This window comes from Larus michahellis, chromosome 1, assembly GCF_964199755.1.
Source record: "Larus michahellis chromosome 1, bLarMic1.1, whole genome shotgun sequence".
Taxonomy (NCBI): Eukaryota; Metazoa; Chordata; class Aves; order Charadriiformes; family Laridae; genus Larus; species Larus michahellis.
Genome location: NC_133896.1, coordinates 17,221,798 through 17,244,990, shown reverse-complemented (window position 1 = coordinate 17,244,990; position 23,193 = coordinate 17,221,798). Strand labels below are relative to the sequence as shown.

General features: G+C 37.9%; 1 protein-coding gene across 5 annotated transcripts in view; it reads right to left on the bottom strand.

Moving 5' to 3' along the window:
* The window catches only part of CPNE8 (copine 8), a 106,697-nt gene that overhangs the window by 24,929 nt on the left and 58,575 nt on the right, over positions 1 to 23,193 (bottom strand). For 2 of the 5 annotated variants that reach the window (XM_074583786.1, XM_074583875.1), the window contains 4 exons: positions 22,827 to 22,868; positions 16,596 to 16,671; positions 10,865 to 10,918; positions 7,816 to 7,877 (listed from right to left, as the gene is read on the bottom strand). In XM_074583786.1, coding sequence (XP_074439887.1) covers positions 7,816 to 7,877; positions 10,865 to 10,918; positions 16,596 to 16,671; positions 22,827 to 22,868 — 234 coding nt within the window. Of the gene's footprint in view, positions 1 to 7,815; positions 7,878 to 10,864; positions 10,919 to 16,595; positions 16,672 to 22,826; positions 22,869 to 23,193 lie in introns of those variants that run through there. The other 3 variants (XR_012586640.1, XR_012586634.1, XM_074584067.1) reach the window with 3 other exon arrangements.

Genomic DNA, 23,193 nt, shown 5'->3' with positions numbered 1-23,193 from the left:
AACTTATTTATAAACCCATTTCCTGGATCAGCTATTCTGATCCAATTGGTAAGAAGAAATAGAGTTTCTGATTTTGGATTCTGAATTCAAGACAGAAACAAGAGAAAGAACAGTAAAAAAAGATTAAAAAGGAAAATGTCTAACAAAAGTAAAAGAAAAAAATATTAAAACCACAGCTAACGGCAAAAAGAACAAAGTCAATTTTCATGCAACTACAGGCAACGACAGCATCAGTTTCTAGAGTATTCCTCAAAGCAGTGTATCTGCATTAAACATATACAGCTCCAGATAACAGAAACCCATCTGGTAAACTAGAAAAACTCCCTCTCCCCTTTACAATCCACTGTAATCTGGAATATGACTTTTGTCCAAGCAGGAGAGTATGCATATTACAATATCTGCCAATTTGACAGCTATAAAAATCATAATATAAAACAAGATCAAAACAAATGCCTGCATCTCTAGAATTCGTTTCCATCTGTATGTACATTTCAATGATACTGATATAGAAAAACAAGCAAGAACGTAAAACAACTACTTGATTTCAACAATTTACACATGCATGTACACAGATTTGATTTCAGTTTCCTAAATACAGGTTCCTAATGTTATTTTAGAGCCTCTAGGGTACTAAGTACACCATGGAAATTTTTGGGAGTCTAAAATGGCATTAAATGTCTATATAATTCAGGAAACTGGATCCCACTCTTTGTATTATGGACTCATGATCACAGAGAATGTCATTCGTGTCTTACAGAGAACCAGCAAAGCTAGAACAAACTCTCTTAGGGCAAACCAGCACTGTGATCGCCCTATGTTTTCAATGACCATTTGGTTTCATACATCGTAAAACATTTGTATGGAGAAACAGAGGCTGAGGGGAGACCTTATTGCTCCCTACAACTACCTGAAAGCAGGCAGTAGCGAGGTGTGGGTCGGTCTCGTCTCACAGGTAACAAGTGATTGGACAAGAGGAAATGGCCTCAAGTTGCACCAGGGGAGGTTTAGACTGGATATTAGGAAAAAATTCTTCACCAAAAGGGTTATCAAGCATTGGAACAGGCTCCCTGAGGAAGTGGTTGAGTCACCATCCCTGGAGGTATTTAAAAGATGGGTAGATGTGGCGCTGAGGGACACGGTTTAGAGGTGGACTTGGCAGTGCTAGGTTAATGGTGGGACTCGATGATCTTAAGGGTCTTTTCCAACCTAAATGATTCTATGATTCTGTATCAGAAACATCACTGAGAACACAATCTCATGGAACAGAGACATAAAAGCCTAAATTACACAAGGCACCAGTGGCCTCTAAGGAAAGGAATAATAAAGTGTAAAAAGGTAAAAAATAAAGGTCAACCCTTGTAGTCAAAATTATCAAAATGTAATTAAAGCTTTTTTGAACACAAAACTGGGTCTTTCAAACAAACAATTCAATTTCAAATGACCACCACTGGAGAAAATATTTTCAAAAGCAGCTGTACTATTGTGAACATGTGTATTTTGTGTGAAAGATTATGAAGAAAAGGTATTAATTTCTCTACTGCTTTATGAGGACTGAAAAAATTAACCAGTCATAACTAAAAAATTAATCCAGGAAGGCTAATTTAAAAGCTGCGTGTCATGAAAACATCAGATAGAACTACTTCGGAAGCCAAATGGGATGACTGGGACATTAATCTGGATGACATTTTAAGAAGTGTTTTCATGGCAATGCATGTTATTCTAGAACCAAATTAAATGTAATGAATATATCTGAAAGTCCACTGTCCTGCTTTTATTTCTACTACACGTTTTATGTCTTTTTAACAGACTAATTCTTATGCTGTATCAAGTACTTGTTATTAGTTTACTGTGATTATTAATGTATTAACCTTCATCAACAATAATGTATTTTTTTAAATAAGATTGATTACTGTATTTTGTGTAATGGACATTAGCTGAAAAATCATTAATTTAGAATAAGGATGCTCCAAATTTACAATTGAAGTCTTCAAGACAAATTCAGCTGCCCGATTAAATGATGGAAATTTTAAAACACATGAAGACAACAAAACTTATTGTTTCTCATCAGAAAATTCTTTGGCTAAGGCTGTGTCCCTGCTTTTCCAGCTGTAGAGTTCTCCAAGGAGCTACGTTAAAAGCTCAAGACATCCCCTACATCAGTGACGTTGTGAGGTCACGAGGCTCTGCACAAAAGCCGCTCAAACACTGCCAGCTGGCTGGGCAGGGTGAGCTCCTGAACGCCCTGTCCCAGGGGAGAAGTCCGGTAGGATACACAAGCACAGCAACGTGCCTTATGGATTCAGAGCTGAATAGATTCTACTCTGCCAGAATTTAGTTGGTATAGAAAGACATGATCGATTTGATACCTGAACAGGTGATTCTACCCTATACTACCACGAGAAATGAAGAAAGTATCTTAAAAGGAACAGTAATCTTCACGTCACAACCACAGAGCAACCATTTTGTTTATTTCTTTGGGAGAGCAAGGTGAAACCAATCGTCTTTTAAAAAAGCTCTGTCAGCACTGATACACATAAGGGAACAAACTAAGCCTGGATGTAGCTTTTTACTAGGCTCAGTAACATTTGTAATGATTAGGGGGTTTTAAACAGTACATTGGAAGGAAACGTGAATTTCCTCCTGTGGCTTTGGAGTGACGACCAGCTGGTCTGCTAGCAGGGGGGGGGAGCTGTTGAAGGTTTGAGGGAACTTACTGTGCAGAACTCTACAACGGAGCTAATGGAGTAACTAACACTACCAAGAGGCGGTATCCTCTCCATGGCATTTAAGTCCCCAGTGACACCTATTTTATAATTTCCCTTTGCTTGCTTGGCCAAATATTGTATCAACATAGATTTTTCTGATAAAGGCTCTACAAGATCTTCCCTTATATAGTCTTATTACTCCTTATTATTCTCCAAGGATACAAGAAATATATGGTAAAGCCTCCAAAATATGTAGCTATGGCAGCCCTTGCTTCACAACTGTATCTCACACCAGGTCTCCTCCAAACATCAAATATGCATGCCATTACATTATACGGTGTACTGCTTGAACAAAAATAGCTGTCATGAAAGAAGTTCTAAATTTCCATTTTGACCATCAATGATTCAATACATTTCAGTTAAAAATGTATGCCCAAAGCCCTTAGAATCCAAACAACATGTGGATGTTCATTTCCAAAAGCCTGGATGAAGATAAGGGTTTTAACATGATGGGAGGAAAACATTTCCTCTTATCTTCTACTAATCTGGGACAGAAGAGATGACTTAGTATTTTTGAGTTGCAAAAGGATTCAGCTCCTGAATTGTATTGATTTACAAATGCCTAGAGCAGCTCACTCCCAACTCTAATAAGTCAAACAGGCTAGAAACTTCTGCACAGAAATATCCTTTCTGTCCACTAAGTCTTGCAGCTTTTTGGCTCCCGGTCTCTCTCCCAGACAAAACCAGAGCAGATTATAAACTAACTGTTTGACAAACGTTCCTGTAAACCAGGATAATTTCAATTGTGTTCCTCTTCAAGGCCATATCCCCTACATTCCTGAGGTTACTCATAGATTTGGAGGTGTTTTGATAGGAATATGTTATTAATTGGTAAGCGGCAGGAGAAATCGGATTTTGAAATACACATTAATTTTTAGCACAATGTACCTATTTTAAATGCGGGAAGATCAGTGTGGCAAAATATGTGATTAAGTATCAAGAAGTAAGGAAAAGCCGGCTACTAAGACGGCACCCCTTGATGTAATTAATATTCAGTAGCAAAAGAGACATCCGCCTCTTTCCTGCCATACTGCTATAAAATCCACTGTTATGTAGTGAAATTAAATTAGGGTTTATGGACAAACTTATATATCATTCTTCAAAGCTCTTTAAAAAACCAACAGTCATACTGATGATACTTATAATGGAATATCCCAATTAAACAGATGCAGACTCAAAATATAAATGAAATCAATACTGTACTCCCAATTTGTTGCAGTTAAAGCTGTCAAGGTTTCCATTAAATCACTATTAGTTCTAGACATCTCAAATCAATTACAATGAAAGTTCTGAACATGAAGTATTTCATAAGCATCCATTTATGGAAGAGCCAATATTGCGCCTACTGCAGAATCAGTGTTCTCTTCCCCTTGCATAACCAAACGGAAGAGAAACGGGGAACCAAAAGGAATTCTGGAGGACAGACTTGATGGGAAAGCAGACAGACTAATGACAAAATCTTCTCTTTCCCCGTCCTTCAAAATCTGTCACCTAGACTGCAATTGATATGCAGTAGTATTAAATGAGATGAACAAAGGAAGAAAGAAACCAAGAAAACGACTCTGAGTCTCAGCCTCCTGGTCATGTTTACAAAACTCTGTATGTTGCAGAAAGAAAGGTAACATTTTATACAAGGGTTTTTTTTTCTTCTCCAGTTTTCACTGGCAGGTACTGTACGAATCACTAAACAAAACTCTGCATAAAATAATTAAACGATAAGTATCACTGCTCATACTTTTAAGCAGAGAGCATTCCACTGAATTATACTCTCTTTTATAGAAAAGAGAATAAAAAAGCTTAAGCGGCAATTATTAATATCACAGGTCTTCTTTGACTTGCAGTTACAGAGATATACACAAAATATCAGTAAGAACAACAAAATATTATTTGTATTCAAAATTTCTATTATTTGTCTATAGAATGCAGATAATTAGGTTTATTAACTTGTATTGTTACATCTCAGTGAGAAATGTGATAAACCACCCTACAAAGATTATATATGCACCCACTATATTATTTTCTTTCCAAATTTAGATATAAAATTTAATTACTCAGTTCCTTATACCCACTCTTTTTGTAGAGATTAATTTTGAATGAATGGGGAATGGTCGTGGCATATACGTACAACACACTTCAAAGAACAAAGAGCTACACTAGAGGTAAAACTGTTTCTTTGTGCATTTGTGTATACATATACTTCATTCAATACAAACTTTTTGGTAAACATGGATGGATGGCCATTTTCTACTTCTGTTAAAGTCCACAATAGGAAGGTTCCTGAGAAAGGCAACAGCAGTCTTAAAAAAAGTAACCTGCATCACTCAAACTCTAGGATTCTCTACCTAATGCAGAAAACTTGCACAAAGCGGAAGGGCTCCGCAACAGACCGACCATGACCGTTCATATGGAAATCACATCCAGAACCTTGATGCTCCCGGTACTTTTCTGCTATCTCAAGCAGCTGTCTATCTGTTGCTCACAGTGACTCAAAGCAGGCGCAACAAGCCATACTGGTAATTGGAAATGGACTCAGAAACACCAAAATAACTGGTTTCCTAACCACGGCAATCCAGGTGCCTCAGAAACAGCTTGTCACGCAAATGTGCTGACAGAATTCTTCATAGCATATGGAGTCAACCTACTCTTCAGTTGTTACAGATGCAGCAGTACCTCGACAGCATGCCTGACCTTATTTAGGAATTAGGAAGTTTTAGCTTTGCTAAACTGTAACAGATTCTAACGCAGCCAACAACTGAATTAAGTCCTCTCTGAGGAGAAACTGTAGGATGCAAAGAGTGCAAACCTGGACAAGAGGTATTCCAGCAGCCGTGTTTGTAGTTAACTGAACGGAACTGGAGGTAAGGGTAGCAATTCTAGAAGAGCTGGAGAGTTTGCAGTCCAGAAGCACCCTGGAACAAAGTGTAGGGGTCCTGAGTGTACTAAAAAGCCTTTTAATGGCCCTAAACAGACTCACCTCAACCCTCCATTACATGCCCCCCTCATTGGCTCAGGAGCCCCATTTCAGCTCAGCCTTCAGTCCCTGCCTGAGCTACGTCAGAGGACCAGGGTCTCCAGCTCAGCCAAGCCCATGCCTAGCCATAGACTCCATTAACCCAGATCCCGACCCATGGAGTGACTTCCTGGCTTGACCTCCCTGCCTGGTCCACCATGGCCCTGCCTGGCAATCACTGGACCTGATCCTCACCAGGATTTGCGGTTTGCCTTCCCAGCCTGACCTTGGTCTGCCTCATCATCACAAAGTTCCTTAATGATCTGGACTCTTAATTGAGCCCAGCCACCAGCTCTGGGCCTGCCCTGCTTGCCTTGGCCATGTACTGTAGAACTGGGCCCTAGCTGGTGAGACCCTGCCCCACCAGCCATGCTACCCAGCTCTGCTCCCAGCTCTCCCGCCATTCTGGGAGGGATGGCTGCTCCCTGAAACAGCCCCTTCCCTCCACTAACGCGTCCCACTAATTACACGCCTCAATGATGTGCCTGTACAGCTCCCTCTGAAGGTCACCCACAACCTGTCCTGTACCCCATACAACATTGAAATATAAAGCAATCAAATCTGCAATGGTGCAGAGGATCTGCATCCTATCCGAAGGAGAAAATACGTTCGGCCACCGAGAAGCAAGCAAATGAGCAAGCCCAATCACAATTTTTTCTAAAGGTATTGAATAAGAATTTTAAAGAGAATATGTCTATATCCATGTTAAAAACCCTAATGAAGCATTCCCATTTTTAAGTACTGTGCATAAAATACTCTTGTCAAGTTTAATCTCAGTGAGCCAAAAGACACAGTGTTCTGAGATACATAACAGACTGAACTTACCCTTAGTGAAAATACTTATTTTCTTGGATGGAGATCGAACAGCAGTGAATTTGGATTTTCTAGCTTTTAAATTTAACTGTTTGGGAGAACCAAAACACCAAAGAGGCTGTCAGTCCTCGAGAGGGAAAAAATTACACTCTGCAGCAGCCCATGGGTTAGGGTCAAGAGTTTGGAGTACATCTTAACAATGACCCATTCCCTCTACAAGTTACCAGTTCAGCACAGAGTACAACCTCCGGCTGCGATTTTTCAAAACCTTGAATGCAATGGCAGTCGAGATAACTTACTGACAGTTTCTCTGTAGCTAACAATTATGATTGGGGGCGTCATTTTAACTTAATGACTTCAATGATGAATGTGTTAGGAATAAACTTTAAGCACATTCTCATCTGTAGGATTACCACTGCTGGGAACAAAGACAAAGCCTTATAATGCTACTGCCAAAACACAACCCAGCCTTCTCTTCTATTTCAGCTGAAGCCTGGTTGAAGACTGGAACAGAAAAAAAGTAACTTGTTTCTTCACAGGTAATAAATGCTCTAAAATAAATGTGGAATGTATATTCAGACTGTATCCCTCAAAAATCCATATTAAGTGCCTAGCAATGTATAACAAATTATTTCCATTTATCTTAGAGAAGAATTGTGTTCTGGCAGGGAGGTTAAGAGCCAGGAATTTCTGAGATTTGATCCCACTTCCAGGCATGTTCTAGGGTAAGCCATTTGATGCTTCTGTCTCTACTTCCCTTTTGGGAAAATGACGATAAATGAGAAATTGAACGTGTTATAAATTTTACATAATTAGTATTGAAAAAATGCCTTTGAAGGGGAAAGGCTCTAAATAAATGCCAATGTTAAATACACCAAAGGTCAGTGCAATCAGAAGAAATAAAACTGCATTTTACTAGTTTAATAGTATTTAGGTAATACCCTTTTAGTTAATCCAATTTTCACTGGCTGATCAGAGGTTATTACTCAATCTCAGTGTTTTAGTACCAACACCGATTCCAACGTTATAAGCGAAGTTCCATAACTTAACTTATGTCAATAACTATCTGCAGGTTTCCTGTAGGAAAGTACAGCCTCTAAAATGAGGAAACAATACAGCTCTTTACAGATACTACTCAGAGTCGTCATATGCAAAGTACATACACAAATTATTAGTGAATGACAATGAGATTGTGAAAACAAGAAAGGTTTGTTGCCAATCACATACCCGCCTTTAATATAGTCAAGGAATGAAACTTCTGTTTCAATTAGGAAGGAAAGCAATGTTACCTGAAAGCAAATAAAAGAGAGTCAGACATGAATTGTCATTTCCCAGTTGAACAAGTAGAGACATAAGCACAATGTTTTTGGAGCTCTATCCTTAAGACATAATTTCCTACAGTACTAGGGGAAAAAAGAAGATTAAAAAAAACACAAAGCATTTCAATAGGCAGTTCTTGAAAGGGAAGAGACAAATTTGGAAGTCTAGTAGAATTGCTTTTTTTTTAAAGCAAAAGGTAAGGGATAGAAAGATTGTATTCCAGGGCAGGTTACCACATGCATGTCTTCTGATCGCTGTGCACTACATCTACAGGTGAATATTAGACGCTAGATGATAATGCATCTATTCTATGAGTACCTCATAGTTTAAAGAACTCAATTATATACTCAATTTCTCATCTTGCATTAAAAAAGTGGTATTGAGTTTTGATGCAAGCCAAGAATCCAAAAATCTAGTAAATTATACATGTATATGAAACATATAAAAAAATTTTAAGTGGAATATATAAAAAATGTAGAGGTAAGAATTTCAGTCCCTGCATTTATCATTCAGAAATTATATAGGTCCAAAACACAGACAGTGGTCTAACGGTGTTACTGGCATTTCCAGCGCTCAGGTCACAGAAGAATAAACTCAAGACCTTCATATACCACACAACATTTATGAAGGAAAGAATTAAATCTAAATTATTTTCATTTTATTTACAAAGTGACAGAAAACTCTCTCACAATGCAGGCACGTCAGGCAGTCAGTGGAAACTGCCCAAGTAACTACTTAAAGCAAAGTCACTGATAATGATGTAAGGAATTGAAGGATGGAAGTTTGTCACAAAATTTGATTTGCCTCCAAATGCAGCAAAATATAAAAATTGAAAATATTCCTATATATATTGTATACTTGAACTCAGAATGAGATTACAGCTAGTAATTCCGTCTTCTATACTACTTCGTTTGTCACAGGTTCTCTGTGATTCTTACTGACTTCCAAAGTTTAAAACCATTAAATTACTCTTCTAGTTGAGAACAGAAGACCATAACAAAGTTCTACCACATTATCAGTAGCATAGTCTTGTATATAAGACTGAAATTTCGATGCATTTTCCCACTGGACACAGTCATTTTAATGATTAATTTGTTATTACAGCTGGTCATCTTGTTCCTAATTAGTTTAAACAAAAGTCTTCAGTGAATCTGACTTAAAAAGGTGGGGTTTACTTCTATATGGACAACAACTACCAATGTTCCAAGTTTTATACAGTGAACTTTAAATTTCACTACTTTGCTTTGTTCAAAACTAATAATGCGTTCTGAAACATTTCTGCTTCGTATGTAATTTGTCTGGTCTGAATTTAAAATGGCCTCCTAAGTAATAATGAACTGAGATGGCTACTGCATGTACATAGTCCTTAAAAGCAGCAGTGAGATAGCAGTCAGTGATCTATATCCACTTCAAGTAACGTTTTCCAAAAGCAAACTTCCAAATAGTGAGAATGATGGCCTTGGTGCCTGGTTTTAAAATTGAGAAATCTGTGGGATAAAGAATGTCTTGGGTGAATGACAGGGAGAAGAAAAAACAAAACTGCAGGCAAACACACAGGAAAGGGACAATTTGTAGAAGCATAAGGGAAGCCTGAAGGACTAAGAAGTAAGGGCAAATGGGGGCAAAGACGACTTGATAAAGAAATGAAATTACAGAACCAACAACACAGAACACTGGTAGAGAAAGAAAGAGGAAAGAAAATTGCTAACAACTGCTTATTGGAAATTTCCATGCAATTTCAGACAAAGGATAACAAGACACAGTTGATTTTGTCTCTCAAAACGTGAGGAAAATATGTTCTTTCAAATCCAGACAGATACATGTGAAGCTGTTAAAATATTTAAAACCAAAAACAACAGGAAAATTGAACCTGCAAATGCATTTTTTGCCCTTCTGTAGCCTAAGCCAGATTTCATACTTACAATTTTGAGTACACTTACTTTTAGTATTGATTTAAAAGAATGGATTTTCATAAGTTTCTAACTCACTAATTTAGCATAATAGAACTTTATTTTATCACACTGAACTGTAGTAAAAGGAATATGTTAGCAAGAAAACCAAATTATCTAGTGAATCAGATCTCGTATGGTAAATTTTCATGGACATACTGCTTCTGCGTATTTTTTACAATTTAAAGTGCGGGTATGATATAAGTGTTTTTTTTCCTACTGATCAACAGACTTATACAAGAATGTGAGCCAAAATATTCCTTCAAGACTACAGTTCAGAGTGAAAGTAGCCCTACTGACTTCAGTGGAACTGTTCATGTGGAAAAAACCCCACACGTGGGATGTGTTTTCAAAAAACATATATCTGATCAGGTTTTCCAGTATACGATTCTTCAACATTTATCTTCGGTTTTTTTGTAAATGATGTTTTGAACATCACGGATGCCAGAACACAGAAGCTGAGAAAGTGCTGAAGGGAATTATTTGCATTGCTAGCAAATGGTTCATAAAACAGAACACGGAATATGAACAAAACGACATTAAACTCTCATCCCAAACTATACCGACAGATCTTTCAAGATAAATTTACAAAATCCTGTTGACAATAAAAAATGTTGACTCTCTTTGCTTTAGCCATGATAAGCATACTAGCTTTTACTGATGCTAGCTCAGCAGTTAAACTTCAAAACAAAATGGCCTTGTAAAAGTGCAGATATGTTTCAGATAAAAATTAATAGCGTTCAGTCCAATAATTTCAAGAATTTGACTGAAATTTTGGTATAACTCATTTTGGAAATCACTGGTAACTTAACAGCACACTTGGACACAGATTTTATCAGAGTCTTCAAATTAAAAAATTCTGAAAATAAATGCCGCATAACAGTAAATAGTTTATTGTTGTGGCCTTCACAGAAGGTTCTATTCTAATCCTGTTAAATTACAAGTCAACTATACTCTGTTTCAAGAGAAAAGAAAAGCATTCAGTAACATAAAATATATTTACTTACTGTTCCAGAATTAACATACTTTTTCTTTTTTCCTTTTTTCTTTGGATTGATTACCTAGAAACACAAATACAAACATTAAAGCAGTATGATTTATGATTTAACATAAAGATAAGTGTTAAGGTACTTTCAATGCAGAAAGTAGTTTATTTTCAGTGGATTCTAAATTTATTCAGCATACTGTTTACTTATGCACCTCAGTGCTGGGATATTAGAAAACCGGTGAATTTATCTTCAGGGTACCTGCTAGGTAAGCCTTATTCGCATTTGACAAACAGGGGACTGGGGCAACAGCGGTGAGAATATTCATTAAATCTGAGTGCTCAGTGAAACACCACTTTGAATTTTCACAGGATTCGGCATTCCTGATTCCAGTGTTTCAGTGTGCTGTGTCACCCCTCCTTCACCTCACAGTGCACCTCTTCACATTGCAGTTAATCTGTTTCCATCTTCTCCTCAATATTATCGGAGAAAGATGAGAGTTGTTCTTCTCCTAGTTTCTGTATTTGGAGGAATGACAGGATCTGGCTGACAGAAAGAGCAATTGGGGGGACAAATCATACCGTGCCAGAAGAGAAACTAGTCAGTAATTTCAGGAAAATGCCGCCTGACTGGCATACACGACTCGTGGGGGGCTCAATGCACTTCTCATACGCAAGAATCTTCACGGAACTGGACTACAAAGCATTAAAAAGTTTTCCTGAATGTCTTGAACCCACACCTATAAAATTTCTCAGTGTAGCCACCAAGCAAAACTGTTTCCTTTCTGAATACCTACCCATTCAAAGCCAAGCCTCAGTCAGTTTTATTACAGACACATTAAAATGTACTCCTGCTTTTTTCAAAATTGCACATCGAATTGGAAGCAAAACATTATTTTGTTAATTAGGTTGATCAACTATCTCCTATATTACTAGGAAACTCAAATCCTTGTGGCTTACTGCCAAGTTTTACTGTAAACTACTCACAGATGTTCTGTGAATGACAAGGAATTAAAACATTCCCAACTGAAATCTTAGTCACTGAACTGCTATAAAATGTTTAAACAATTTTGCCTGAATATGGGAAAAATAGTGATACACGTCTTCCAAAAATTCTCTCCCCCCAGCTGAAATGAAATTACATTTAAAGATCATATTCTCTGCACAACACAGAACAGATGTGCAATGTAAGGCAGAAAAAGGTAACTATCTCTTGAGGTCTTCCCAAACAGGCTAAACAAGAGTGACTCTTGCTCTACAGTATGCCACACAACTGTGTCCAGTAAGTATTCTTCAAGGCTTTTACTGCCTTACACATACATAAGCCCTTTAACACTTAAAAAATCCAAAACAACCCCTGTCCCTGCTATTAACAGTGTCTTGACTGGTGAGCAATGTATTCAATCTGTGGAATGGTGGTTTATACACAATGAGATGATTCTTGTTGAGCCAGAATCTTGGCCAGAAAGTGACTCCTGCTGGCAATTGCCCAGAAGAGGAAGATGGAACTAACAGACTGCCTGCTTGCCCCGTGGCCCTTCATTCACAACTCTCCAGAATCCAGTGGTCAGGCCTGAGTTAGCAGAGTATTTCTTACCAGCAGTCATTAAATGCCAAAAAGGAGATTGATCTGAATCTTCTGTTTCAGGTAACTTGACAATTGGCTTCTTACAAATCGCTAGGAAATGCACTAGAGCTTGGAGTGAAATGTTACGGGAAACAAGGCATCTACTTGGGATCAAAGATTAACTAAATCACAGCCTGTCTCTCTCCTATAAATCCAGGTACTATAATTATTATAATATTTATGTATTTGTTTCTCAAATTTCAGATAACTTTATAAATAAAACAATGTTTTTTAGCCTCTAAAAGTCTTACACCCCCACAATAACCCAGGAAGCTACATGAACTCTTACCTATTAAAAAAATGTCAATTGAAAAGAGCTTGTTATAGCAATGTTTCTGATTTGAAAATATGGGACACCCACTCAAACACAAACTTCTCTACCTGCCTTGGGTCAGTCTGTAAATGTAAAACAATTACAGAAGAATTTGTACAGTCTCTTTTGTTCTGATATTGCACAGACTGATCAAGTAGAAGCCGTACCAAAGTACGGAAGACTGCAACGTGGGGAGGCAAACGTGAGATGCTCAGGAAATGTATGCTATTGCTGGGAGTAAGATATCGACACTATATTTAAGAAACTGCAAAATGACTTAAGATGTTATGACAGAATATTCCTGGTAGGGTAGGAGTCATGTCAGTGGTACAACAGGAGAGGACATTTTCACTGCACACAGTAATCTGTGCTGTGACACTATCCATAGGAAACTGCCGTAAGTTACGGTAATTCTGGGGTTTATCTTGGATCTAAGTAAGAAAAAAAACCCCATGGCTTTTCGTCATCTTTGTCCTGCTTCGCACAGCAGCACCTTTGCTCATCTTCAAAATAAAAGTGCAGCACGTAATTGGAGCACCCTCCTTCCCTACCTTGCCCTTGCATTAGTGCTTGCCTAAATCGTTGTATTTGTGATCACCTATATTAGGAATATGAAATCTTACAAAATACAGAAGTTTAATGGCTGTAGTCTGAGATCAATTAAAGGACAGCTCAAGGAATAACAAAGATTCTACACACCATACAGAAAAAAACCAGGCTATAGCTACAGAGGCTTGTCTTCTCATTATTAGCAAGAATATCTTTCCATAAGGAAGAAAAAACACATTTCAGTTCTGAGACACACCCTGCATGCAAACCGCATGATGCTGGAACTCATGGTACAAATACAGCAGTTGACCTAAATCGTTCAAAAAGCATACCTAAAACCCAGAAGAACATCTTCAGTATTTATCCTGAGGGACATAAGAGGTCTTGAAATTAAACTGTCTACTAATTAGCTGGATTTGTCTTGCATCTGAATCACCCTCAGGAGAAGCAGAACTGAAAGAAGCTCCAATCGTGGGATTAAGATCGCATCAACGAAGATCTTGCAGACAGGCTGGTCAGGAGTTTCACCAATCTGGATACATACGCGAGTCTCAATTCAGGAATAGGCTCTCCTACCAGAATGGACAAAGCGGCAATAGAACCGCAGTCTTCAAGACAGGTAGTCATGGAGCCATCCCAAAGGCAACTACAGCCCACGTGAATCCACAAGTCACCAGGTGGCATCACACAGTGGAATTGCTTGTATTACCTTCAGTATAATTTGAAGGCAAATTAGCTGCCAATTTGAAAGAGCAGATGCTCACATTAACAAGCCTATGTTAAAGGGAGATTCTGTGGAAAAAGCTATTCCTGTTTTTTTGGATGGCAAATATGACCATTGTTGACGTTGGAGAGCTTTAGATACTACTTTCCCCCGGGGAAGGAGGGGAGGGAGGGATAAGACCAAAATCTTGGCTTCTGGTAACACTGGAGATCAAGGATAGAGTCACTAAAGAAATACCAAGAAAAATATCACACACAATGTCCCACGTAGAAGCTGTGAAGGAGCTCCAGAGTATGAGAAAGAAGAAATACTTTTAGGGACTTAGAAAACAACAGGGAAAAAAATGCTAAGTGCCTTATTTTTTCTTCAGTTCCTGTACTTGGTCTGCATTATATAAGACAAGGGTTGAAACTGCTGATGCAGTAAGAGGACTCATTTTATGCTACCAAAATTTCTAGAGAGCGGGAGGGCTCTATGTATGATGACATTTTCCAAGAGAGGGCTGCTTTTAACTAGAATAATTCTGCTGGCAATCAGACCTAGGAACAGTCATTTGTACTGTGGTGTGATCTTCACGCAATCTATTGTATGGCATGAAGAGAAAAGTCAAGGTCTAACTCAAAAGAGCAAGGCTCCAAGAAACAAGGCAAAATGAAGGCGATTTCTAGTAGAATGCACTGTCACCTTTCCTATCTTTCCCTTAGGCGCTTTGGCAGATGCTGTATTTTCCCGGGTTGTGTTCATTACTCAACTGATACAAACACCTTTTAAGTTTATTACAGAGGAGACTACAGTCTCTTCAATGTGAAAGGAAGGAAAACACAACTACACTGAAAACTGGACCATTCCTGTGTTTAATACTATTTATAAACTCTGAAAGGGACAAAAGCAAGTTATTTTTATAAAGGATCTGTCAAAGAGTTATCAGACAGATATACGGTCTGGAAATGGTAAAAAAAATGCACACCAAAAAAGTCTACCCATAACACACGGTTCTTTGGGTTCGTGACTCCATGATCTGAAGCACTGAATAGGAACTTCACCCACGGACCCTTTTAAGGTTTCCCTGTTCCCAGTATATAAACACCTAAAGACAATAAATAAGCACTCTTGAGCCCTTGCAGGGAGTATCTCTTTACGATAACGCTGCTCTAAGTAAGCAGACCAACAGTTCCCAAACACCACCACCACAGCAGTACCACGGGACAGCTGTGGGGTTTTGTGCAAATGCATCGAGGACGCCTGTCATCAGAACGGTGAATTAGATGCTTAGGAGCTGGGTAAGGAAGGGCGAAAGGAAACACAGGGCAATATGGCAACTAGACTTAGTTGCCTATTACCCATCTCTTTCTCTCTCTCCCTCCCTCCCTCTCTTTCATCTAAGTTATGCAAACTCAGAACTGAAAATCAAATTTCTTGGATCTATAAAAACATAACCTGGAGTTTAACACTGCAGAATGTAACGTACTTCCCTAGAAAGAATCTGTAAATTGACACTTCTTCTCAGTGACAAAATACATCTTAAATTTTTTCCTCCTGTTGCCTCTCCTTATTTAACACATTTTGAAATTTCACAACACACTTCACATTCCAGACTGACATTCTTCTGGGATATTAATTTAAAAATTAAGTTTTAATGTAGGAGTCTGAATGCTTAGACTACATTTTTTTTTTCCCCAGTCAATTTTTTTGTGCCCAAATCAGGGATAATTTTTAAAGTGATCTTTCCAAAAAAGAAAAAAAAAGCCAAAAATTAGCCCCTTTATGACACTTCAAGTTTGTTAATCTCAATTTCTGTTTACACAAACTCATCGATTGCTTCTGAGAATAAATTACAGCATACTTTGAAGACTCAGTAAAGTTTGATCTTGGAAAAAAAAGTTTACTTTTTTGCAAATCCAAATAATCTTAGACTAAATTAAGAAAGAACTCCTGAACCTGAAATAAAGAAGCCTGCACAATTTTGGGGGAGGGGAGGGGAGGGGAGATGTAGGAGTCGTAAACCAAAATGAAAAGTTTTAAGCAAAGATGGTAACTGAGCACCTGAAAAACCCTACCAATAAGTAAGCTAAATTCTCTGTCATTTGCAAGCCTTACATCAAAACTCTAAAGATTCTAAAGTCTGCGCTTAAGATCAAAGGCATGTTACTCTACATCTGATGTAGGAATCACTAGATATTCTTTGGATACTAGAAAATAGCATCCAACACATGTAACTGTTGGCAAAAGGGGAAAGAAATGACAAACAGTTCATACACAAATGGGAGTAACCCAGTATTTGCTCCAAGTTCTGTCACACCAGCCCAGCTGCTTGAAGTGCTCTTGCTCTATCACGGATGCATACACGTGCAGACACACCTATTTGTCTTTAAAGCTTCTTATGAAGCAAGACTTCTAGATGGTCTGTTCTTCTTTTTAAAGGAGAAATGTGAAATAATTCCAAAGTTTGATTTTGACAAGCACTGCGCAGATTTGACCAGTTTGCCATGAAAACATTGGAAGTGTTTCCATTTGCTTCCTGAAAGTGAGTAAATACTTACCTCATACACATTGAATTGAGATTGCCCTCTTGACAACTCTCTGTAACTTGTTGTGAATTCTCCGATGAAATCATGGCTGTTAAAAAAAAATATGTTTCAAATCAAATGCACAGCGTTTAGTAATTTAAACATGTATTACATCTATGTATGAAAAAGAGAAGCACAGCCAATGTGAACCGACACCCAAGAAAGGAGCAATGGCAAAAAATCTGACTTAAAAATCTTTATTTGTCTCTCTGTTGTGTGTTCACTCTATTAGTAATAAAAAATTAGAGATGAAAAGTATTAGCTTAAATCTTTCTGATGGCTTCTTCGCTGCACAATGAGGACTGGGTTGTAAATTAGTGATGTGACCCCAATGTAAGCTTACAGGATCTGAAAAAACGGAGTGGGCTATCAAAGACTATCACAGTTTTCCCACTGGATGATCACTGGCACCACAGACTCTGAACTGTGTGCAAGACTATGTGAGAGAAAGGGAGGTACTAAAAGTGTGAAAGGAGTAACTTAAACCAGAAAAGACCAGCCCTACCAATCTGTATAACGGGACATTGAATGGCACTTCTAAGGGGAAGACCCAAAGCTTATTTCAGCTGCTACCTTCTTCCCATCTGGGAGGAGAAAAGCAATCCACTGAGGCTACTCAACTTGCGGTATTAGACACCGTTGGAAAGTAGACCTTAACTTAACACTAAAGCAAGGGTTATCAAGCTTCTCCTTTCTAAATTCTATTCCTGCTCCAAGAATACATTTGAAACCCCTGTGCTGTCACCTACGTTTTGAAAACTGCCTCGTCAACTCTTAATCGGGGTACCAAGGAGCCACAGTGAGTGAGCAGGGCAGCCAGAGGGAGAGTAGTGGGTGAAGCATCACTGAGAAAGGTGGCCGGGGTCAGGGGGCTGGGGCAGAGAAACCACAGGACTGCCAGAAGAGACCACATTGCAGGTTCGTACCTCAGCCACGCACACGGCATGGAAGCGACCACAGGGATGAGCATGTACAGCTGGCTACACGACTCCCAGCAGTTACTGGACCTGTTCCCATTCTCCACTCTCCCCAGCCGAAGTGTCCTCCCTGCTGCTCCAGTTCCCATTCCCCCCTGCCCCTGTCTCCCTCTTTTTCCACAGTTGCTCCCTAACAAGGCGTTTGATCTCCTCTACACGCTGCCTCCACATCTGCTGAGCTATGAACCTAACTTTTTTACCTTCCCTCCAATGGTAAACTAGAACAGAAAGTCAAAGTTTTATGACTTAACGCCCTGGCTTGAGGCAAAACAGAACAAATTTTCTTTTTCCTAAACCAAGACACTTTTTTACCTATAAAACTTGTTTTTAAGAAATATAGCACACTTCTAATTAAGCTATAAATATTAAAAGCAAATTTAAATAAATCTGAATGTTGCAAGAAGAGAAAAAATGGAAACAATCCATAGCAACGTGAAATTTCTTTCTTGATTTATTCATAATGAAATGTAAAAAGCAAATGCCAAATGTAAATCTCACTTTCTGGAACCCACATGAATTCACAAAATATGTAAAACAAACAATTAAAAAGTCCAATCATCACGCTAATGCACATGAAAGAAGTAAAGCATCCTAAAAGAAAGCCTGAGAAATACTATCGGTGAAGATATTACTGATTACTCAGGTTCAGAAGGCACCACCTCTCATGAAACCCTCCCCTTCCCGTTTGGAGATCAGGAAATTGCTTCCGAGACAGACTAAGACTTTTCTTAAGAAACATATTTTGGAGGTATCCTCTCCTTTGATTAAATGCTCTCCAGATTGCGATGACTATTTAACCCAGGAAACAGAGGAAGACATCCATACAGGCCATGGAACTTGAGTTCTATATGGGCTGTAGCACATAAGGTATATTTAACCTTGGGTAACCATGGCACTGAAGAAAAATGAAACTTGGTTAAAGAGGAACCTCTCCCTCTCATAACCGTTCTTATGTTAAATTTTCAAGTCAGCTTGTATATTTCAAAGGCAGAAATTCAAACCATAGCTCAATGACTACCTACAAACATGCTGTAGCAAACAGAGGAAAAGTAAGCAATTCCAGACAGGGCTGTCTCTGTGAAAAAAAAAATAAATCTGCACTGTTTAAAAGTAATTGTTTAATTCTAAGAAACACTGGAAAGGCTGCTTTCCTCGTGGCAACGTACACAGACTGATAAGAACTGAGCTAGAAAGATATAATTCCTCTGGCTGATCACGTTAAAAAGGCATGGCATATATAACCAGCCTCAGAGTTCTCTGCAGCTAAAATATCATCAACCTGGATCTTAACACTCAATATTGAGATGGACTCCCCTTCACCAGGTTGGCTCCGAAAGATGAGTTCCTGTTGGACAACATTTGCCTTTGCCAGAAGTATAACTCTTTAAGAAAAACAAGGCAGCGATCCCTCCCAATATTCATGATCACACTTCACCAAATGGATCTCCTCGTTAACTCTCTGGACTGAGCATCCAAAGAAGTTATTTTCTTTGCCTTCCTAACACCAAATATTCCTAGACTTAAAGAATTTTGTCCATGAGTGACATATCAGAACACTGAATCAGAGACTCTTAGCACATAAAATAATCACTTGAATACCCTCTCCCTAATTTTCCACTTTTGCCATTATGCTTTGAAGTGCTGAAAATCACTTTCAGAATTGTATTAACTTTAATTTTTTTAATGGTCTAAAGGAAAAAAATAATGGAGGAAAGGACAATCATCACCAGAAATATGTAAATGAGTAAGGGGAAAAGTGTAATAATTTAAAAATCAACTATCTAGCTGGAGGAGGATGAAGACGGAGAATAAGAAATAAGGTGAGAGAGTCTAGAATCTGAGATTTACAATCTCTCCTACAGTGTTTAGATTCCCAGATGAATGTTTCGGTGGCACCTGGTTAGCATGGCAATATTTACAGTTTTGAAATTCAAGAAAAAAACACTTATTCTGCGTAACAGATCATAAATGTCAAGACTCTGAAATGGCTATTGCACCATATATGCTAAGTAACATTTTCTCTGAAATTAGTGAAAAAGCCTTCAGAGAGAAATAAAAACATCAGAGCATTGCTGATGTGCTGAGATGAAGTTGCACATCATCTTATTTTTTCCTTCTGTAAGACCTGTCTCCAAGTACTTCATTGATAAGGACACTCAATAAAAAAAGTCACTCTGTTTCACACAATTGGGCTTGTCCAAAGTCACAAAACCAACTTTTGTGACTTCTTACAGCATCAAATATTTGGGGGTTTGTCACAGCTCTTAGAAGCAACAAAAGGTATCAGTTCAAACGAGTGGTCCACATTTTGACAATTTTTGTGCAACACTGGTTTGCGACAAAGAAATAATTAATAATTAATAATTGTGTCAGGAGGATGGGGCCAGGCTCTTTTCAGTGGTGCCCGGCAACAGGACAAGAGGTACCGGGCACAAACTTGAGCAGAGGAAGTTCCGCCTAAACATGAGGAGGAACTTCTTTACTTTGAGGGTGGCGGAGCCCTGGCACAGGCTGCCCAGAGAGGTGGTGGAGTCTCCATCTCTGGAGACATTCCAAACCCGCCTGGACACGTTCCTGTGCAACCTGCTCTAGGTGACCCTGCTCTGGCAGGGGGTTGGACTAGATGATCTCCAGAGGTCCCTTCCAACCCCTACCATTCTGTGATTCTGTAATTAATAGTGTTAATGTTACAAAGGTCCTGTAGGACCTTTTAGTCAAGAAATTTTAAGTGATGTTTGAAAATAAGTGCGAGCTAAGAATATACAATTACTCTTAAAAACAAAACCCCCTCTAAGTCAAGACTCAAGAAGTCAGAGTCATGTCAAGTCAAGATTCAGAAATCAAGTATATACACAGTAATGTCACCTTACTGATTGCAGAATAACCCGTAGTATTCAGTATAACTTGCTCTGCTATCTAGCAGGCTCTCTGCTGATCTTTCAAAGATTGTTCCTGCCCAGACTGCACATCTCCGGAACACATTCAGCCTAATGGGGTGATTATCTGGTGTAACAACTGCTTATAAATAAAGAGTCCATCAAAAATGGAAATGAATATAAACGGAGTAACAGCAGCATTTTACAAAAAATTGACAGACTAATTCTTGAATGGGATTCACTTCAGATACATTTGGCAACGTCAAAGTTAAATTAGGCACTTAGGTTCCTGCTACAATCACTAGTAAGTCATAGGCACCACCAAATGGCAATTTATTCCAGTTAGGATGGATTCAATCAGACCATTTTCCCCTGTAAGCTACTGAAGTGACTTAAATGATTAGTTCAATCGAGTTGCCTGATTTTTACATTGTCTGAAGCTACATGAGATGAGTGCTCTCTCATCTTTCTGAGGAATTTAATATGTATGGTGTCAGTGTTCTGCCTGCTTCTAAATTAAAAAAGTAGAAAGCAAAAGGCAAAAAAATCATACAACTAGAATAAAAAGCAATACGCGTAAATAGTGTCCTTCCCTTCCTGTTTTTTAGATAGTAATTTTATAGGTAATTCAGAGTGGGATGTGAGCAAAAGCAGATAATATTTCAAACTGGGAGAGTGCAGAGGCTAATGACCGCCGGAATTCCACGGTATGTTGAAGGTTTCGCTCAGAGTTACAGCTATGCAATATTATTTGTCCGATTTCTTCCTTTTCTTTTTAATCATACCTCAGTTTTAGATTTTGGAGGAAATGGGGTTTGATACCTTAATAAAATATAATCTTTATTTTTTCTTGGCAATATATAATTTAACTTTTCATTGTTAGATTATTTTCAAAAAATATTGTGGTTTATATACAAAAGTGTAAATTTATCCCATTTTTAAGGATTTGGGAAATCTAAGTGAGAAACAGAGGATGTTAAAAGAAATTCACCGTTACAGTGATGCAGTGATTTTTTGCTAATATGGCTCTGTTAATTTAAATCCTTGTATTTTTAATTGCCAGAATATGTTATTTTGTCACTCCAGGGAATATCTAATCAAGAAGGATGAATTTGCACTAGCAGGTATTTATAGAGGGTGAACATGTGATAAGAATGCTTATAAATCAACAGGCTTCATGATGGAACCAAAAAAGACAAAAGTATAAGCTAAGAAAGCTGAAACCGGTTTTGCACCTTGTCAGCAAGGAAATGAACGGCAGCACAGGGTAAATTATGATTACAAGATCTATCAGGCCACAGAAGCCCAATAGCATTAGCTATAATGATAAAAGTAAACTGCAGTAGCAATATTAAAGACGTTACTATATAATAAATAATATACTCCTAAAAATCCAAATGTAAGTGCATATCCATAAATTTAAAAATGTAAATTAAGATTAATAGGAAATAATTAAGACAGACCAACTTAAAGACAAACAGAAATTAACATATTCCTGTATTACATACAAGTTCTAGTACCATGATTTATGAGTACAGCTTCTAAGCAAAGTATTAAGACACAAGCTCAAACTTTTTTAAAACAAGAGGTACGAATACAGTCTGATAAAAAAAAATACTCTACCTTGTTTATCAAAATAAAGGCAATTTGAAAGGCTAATTTGTTCAGAAAAAAGGTACAGTCGGTACCGCCAGCCAGCTTGACTAGTAACAGATTGCCCCTCTTGAATTTAGCAACAGAAATTCCACGTACGCTCCACCATCCTCTTTCTAGCAATGCAGTTATTTAAAACCCAGGTCTTCCAACTCCAGAGTTTACAACAAGGTTTTGATGAAGACAGGCATGGAAATGAACATTCAAACCCAATCTGAAATTATGCTAATTAACAGGTAGTTTCTACATTGCAATATCCAGGCAACAACGAAGCAGCAATTGCAGGCTCAGGCACTTTGTCGTATTTGAAAAGGAACAGTTTACGAAGCAGTGTTTTAAGCGAAAGAAAGATTCTAAAATAGATTATCCCTCTCTTCACACATGTACATTAACTGATAATATAATGAGATTCACAAAAGTGATCTTACAGATCACAAAGGATTCCATTTTGCTTGTTCCGTGTATGCACATACACACATCATGCTTGAAATGGGCTAATATTTCAGCATTTATCACAATTGCAAAACAAAACAGAATTGTAGCACAGCAAAACTTTTTTTCCAGTACCTGTACCTCTAAATATCAATAAAGACCATTCTCTACCCCTGTTCTGGCCACTGTATATTTATACATTTTAAAACATGTGTATAAATATGCATAGATAACTCTAAAGTTTAATAACAGACTTAATGTCTTACCTTCCATCTCTATCCCAATCATACACTTCTACTTTAATTGTCCTAAAAAAATAAAAAAACACAACACTATTAATATATATATATATTAAAATGTACCAGGATTGCCTTTAATACTTGTATTTTAATAGCATATGGGTGCATCGATTGTGCCAAATCCAGAAGACAGAATTTTCCAGTCATTGCTCATGGGGCAGAAAATAGCAAGTCACTCAGGTTGCCAAATATATCTTCATAAATTAATAGCAAAATACAGCGGAAGCTAAGGAAACAACTAAACACATTGCAAGTTTAAGCAATATATTTTTACTTGCTGATGCTCTGAATTTTCTGATTTTTGTTTTTTTTTTTTATAAATGATTCTTTAAAC